Source organism: Nestor notabilis, unplaced genomic scaffold (genome assembly GCF_000696875.1).
Source record: "Nestor notabilis isolate BGI_N333 unplaced genomic scaffold, ASM69687v1 scaffold9435, whole genome shotgun sequence".
NCBI classification, from domain to species: Eukaryota; Metazoa; Chordata; class Aves; order Psittaciformes; family Psittacidae; genus Nestor; species Nestor notabilis.
The window spans coordinates 17,651-21,739 of NW_009929773.1; the positions used below are offsets into that span (position 1 = coordinate 17,651).

Genomic DNA, 4,089 nt, shown 5'->3' on the forward strand with positions numbered 1-4,089 from the left:
AAGTAAATGAGCTAAAACTGTAGTGGTTTAGCCACGGTTTTTAGGTTTGCTAGTCTTTTCCTGGCCTAATTCCTGCCAGTTTGAATAAGGCCTGCATCTCTACACAGTTAGGAGCAAGGAAAGAGAAAAATTAAGAGTCTGTTTCTAGTGTTTCTTGATGCCAGTTGTGCTGCTAGCCAGTCCCTAACAGGGAATCCAGTCTTTAATTGCAGAATTGTTTCATAAACAAACCTGGAAGTCTGGTGGGTAAACAGTTTAGGCAAAAGGTGCTAAAATGGTTATATATTTGTTGCAAAAAGTGTTCTGGTTTAGATGAGGCTTTTGCAGTCCACCTAGAAAGACAGTAATGGAACTTGGTTTTGAACAGTTGAACAGAAAATGTGTAGGCTTAGAAACAGCTTTAAATGAATGGGGAGTTGGGATTTGACAGGATTGCACTAAAGCTTTTTCACAACCGTTCCACATTAATTCAGTGTTCTCTGTTCTTCAGTCTAGTAAAAGTGAAGGTGCACAGAAAGAAGTTAAATATGAACCATTTTCTTTTCCTGATGGTGAGTACAGGGAAATAAATCTGTTTAAAAGTAACTTTCTATTTACTTAAGTGGACCCAGTGGTAGAAATATTTTTAGAACCCTGGTTATTTTTAACACTTTTGAAAATTAACCTTCAGAGACAGAAATTTAAGGAATGGAAAGATGAGGCAAGCTAAAATGCTCTTGAGATGGTCAAAGACATAACTGTCAACTACCTCTCAAGTTGATGATACATAGAAGACATGCACATCAGAAGACATTTGCATGTCCTAGAATTACAGCACAGAATAATAGAATGGTTTTGGTTGGAAAGGACCCTAAAGACCATCTGGTTCCAATCCCCCTGCCATGGGCAGGGACACCTTCCACTAGACCAGGTTGTTCAAAGCCCCGTCTAACCTGGCAGGTGCAATTTTGGATGCTGCCTTGTCAGTCTTTGGTGTTTGAAGGAAGTATTGGCCAAACCTGTCTGGAGAGCTTACTGCTTTAAGCTTACTGCATTTGCATTCCATCCAGGATCTGTATTTATGTCTCAGTTTCCTGAGAGGCCATCCTGGCTGAAAGTTGCTGGTTTTAGTTGACAGCGATTGAGAAACATGCTGTAAGTGGAGCTTTACACAGCTACAGTGCTGTAGTTTGGCTCATGTGTCCTTAGTCCATGTGCTGTTAAAACATAGAACAGTTCATGTAAGAAAGACTCACGTAACTTTTTTTCCTTCTCTTCCTTCAGATATCGGTTCTAATAACTGCGGCTATTACGACCTGCAGGCAGTACTAACGCATCAAGGCAGATCAAGTTCCTCTGGGCATTATGTGTCTTGGGTTAAAAGGAAACAAGGTAAAACACCTCGGCAACTTACAGCACTCTTTTAACTGCCCTTCACGCTTAACATTAAGTGTGCTTCGATTTTATGTACCTGAATTACAAATAATCCTCTCGCTTTTCTTGCAGATGAATGGATTAAATTTGATGATGACAAAGTCAGCATTGTTACACCTGAAGATATTTTGAGGTTATCCGGGGGTGGAGACTGGCATATAGCTTATGTTCTACTCTACGGGCCTCGCAGAATCGAAGTAATTGAAGACGAAGCTGACCAGTAGTCTTCAGTTTTAGCCATTCTGCCTAGGTGTGAAATAAATGTTGATTACTGATCACTTCTTTAACCCCAGAGCTTTTAGCAAGTGGATAAGTAATTTGTTCAACCCTTCTCACGTGAAGAAGGGTATGGGTTCAAAACTGCTCCAAGTACCAATTCGCCGCTGCTGGCCTGGACTGCGCTGCCCACTGGGGTGGTGACAATTTTTAAAATAGCTTTAATGTCTTGCAGAAGAGAAATTTTTTAAATAAGCCTCTTCTTTCCCCCCCCCCCCCCCCCCCAATGTCATCAAGTATTTATTACACACCTACTCTCACATTTGTTACTCTTGCATGGTTTATACCACAGTTCAGTAGCTGTCCATCCTTTGCCTTACCTGGCAGGTTTGTTAGGAAGGTAGAAGAGCAACTGTTGCCTTGTTGTGTAACTCAGTGCTGCTGCCCATAGCCAACAACCATGGCTCCAATCAAGTATTGTCCAGCCTGACCTGCTGATTCAGTCTGTTCTGTTGCTGGCACCTCATGACTTCAAAATAAATTGTGATCAACAACGTGTCCTCCATTAAAAAAGTTCATGTCCTAGTGATGCAGTTAGTACGTGTTTGTTTTCACACCTTGGGCCACCACCAGTGAATGAACGGAAGCAGCCATGTAATAATACCACTGGTTTTTAAGCTGTAGGGATTTAACTCCTGTCCTGTGACTCTCACCACTCTCTACAACTACCTGAAAAGAGGATGGATTGAGGAGGTGGCTTGTCTTTTTCCCAAGTAACAGGACAAGAGGTAACAGCCTCAGGCTGTGCCAGGGGAGGTTTAGGTGGGATATTAGGAACAATTTCTTCACAGAGAGGGTGATCAGGCATTGGAAGAGGCTGCCCAGGAAAGTGGTGGAATCACCATCCCTGAAGTGTTCAAAAACCATGTAGATGAGGCCCTCAGCGACATGGTTTAGTGGTGGACTTGGCAGTCCTGGGGTAATGGTTGGACTTGATGATCTTAAAGGTCTGTTCCAACCTAGTTGATTCTGTGGTTCTTTACTCAGTAGGTAAGTCTGGTGGCTGCAAACCTGGGCTTTGCTTACTTACAGTCACTTCTGTTCCTTCCCCACAAGAATGCAGCAGCTGGTTAGTGGGAGGCTGCAGTTAAAAAGCATTTCAGTGTTTGCCACAGCCAGAAAAGGACTTGCTTAGGCCAGCAACTGAGGATCTGATTTTTAACATGTCCCAGGCCATTCTTTTTGGGTGAGCCAGTCCATACTCACATGAAATACCTTCAGTTGTATCTTCATTAGCACCGACCGTGTGGTGAGTTCCTTGCTCAGAAAGCACCCAGCTTCTACCCTCCCTTGAGGGCCTGGCTCCAGCCACGGCTCCCAGGTAGGTTTGGTTATTGCACCACCTTCTCCACTGCACAGATGCCCAGGGAGCACAACAAAGGCTTAAGGGTGGATTTTAAAGAGGTTGCGTGATGCTTAGAAGTTGCTCCAGCCACTGAGGAAGCCCCAGTCAGGATCTCTCCCCATATGGTCTAACTTCACACGTGTTTGAGGACCAGAGCAGTGCTCACATTGTGATGAGCTCATACTTGTCAGATGATGCAGAAAAAACCCTGCACTCCCCCATGCACAAAATGACACAAGGCTGCACTGCTGCTGGAGCACAGCAAGGGGTCATAGAATGGGTTGGGCTGGAAGGGACCTTAACCATCATCCAGTTCCAACCCCCTGCCACAGGCAGGGTCACTCCACCTTCCACTAGACCAGGTTGCTCCAAGCCCTGTCCAACCTGGCCTTGAACAAGCTAAACCAGGGGGACAGCTCAGTGCCCAAGTCTCTTGCCTCGACCATGAGCACCAGCTGATGGTTCACACCCGAAGCATCAAGAATGTAACTCACTGCACGTAGCTCCCTGCAGTCACGCTCGGTCACACACAACCACGCTGTGGTCATCATCTCCAGCCTCAGCTTTCCAAGATCAAGGTGGCAGGTAGGCGATGCCCAACTGCCATTTGTCATTCCCCACACACTCAGTTCATGCTCAAGTCCCTTAATTAAAATTGTTCCATTTTGTACCTTCTACCAAATCCTACCTGCAGCAGGAGACAAGGCATAGACTCATCACAGATTTACTCCAACAGGTCCACATCCCTCTGGGGGACCCAGAGCTGAAGTCAGTACTCCAGGCGGGGTCTCACCAGAGCTCAGTGGTTTCCAACAATGTCCCATGTATCAGCCTGTACCGACTTTCACTGAAGTACCCATTAATCAAATTCTTAATACACTTCTACCCAAAGTGGGGGGAGCAAGCACAAAGCTCTTCTCAATGGCTCTGCAGGCAGGAGCTCACCTCCTAGCCAGCTAACCACCCCAGAAATTCACAGGTATCATTTAATAACTGAAACAATACTCCAGGGGTAAAAGTTCTGGGATATGTAGTTTTCCAAACACTTGGCAATT

At 45.1% G+C, this 4,089-nt stretch overlaps 1 protein-coding gene across 1 annotated transcript in view; it reads left to right on the forward strand.

Moving 5' to 3' along the window:
• The window catches only part of USP14 (ubiquitin specific peptidase 14 (tRNA-guanine transglycosylase)), a gene marked incomplete at its 5' end in the record, with an annotated part of 17,776 nt that extends 15,464 nt beyond the window's left edge, over positions 1-2,312 (forward strand). The window contains 3 exons of the mRNA XM_010015137.1: positions 491-551; positions 1,264-1,371; positions 1,486-2,312. Of these exons, the coding sequence (XP_010013439.1) occupies positions 491-551; positions 1,264-1,371; positions 1,486-1,637 (321 nt within the window). The remainder of the gene's footprint in view (positions 1-490; positions 552-1,263; positions 1,372-1,485) is intronic.
• Between the last annotated feature and the right edge of the window lie 1,777 nt (positions 2,313-4,089).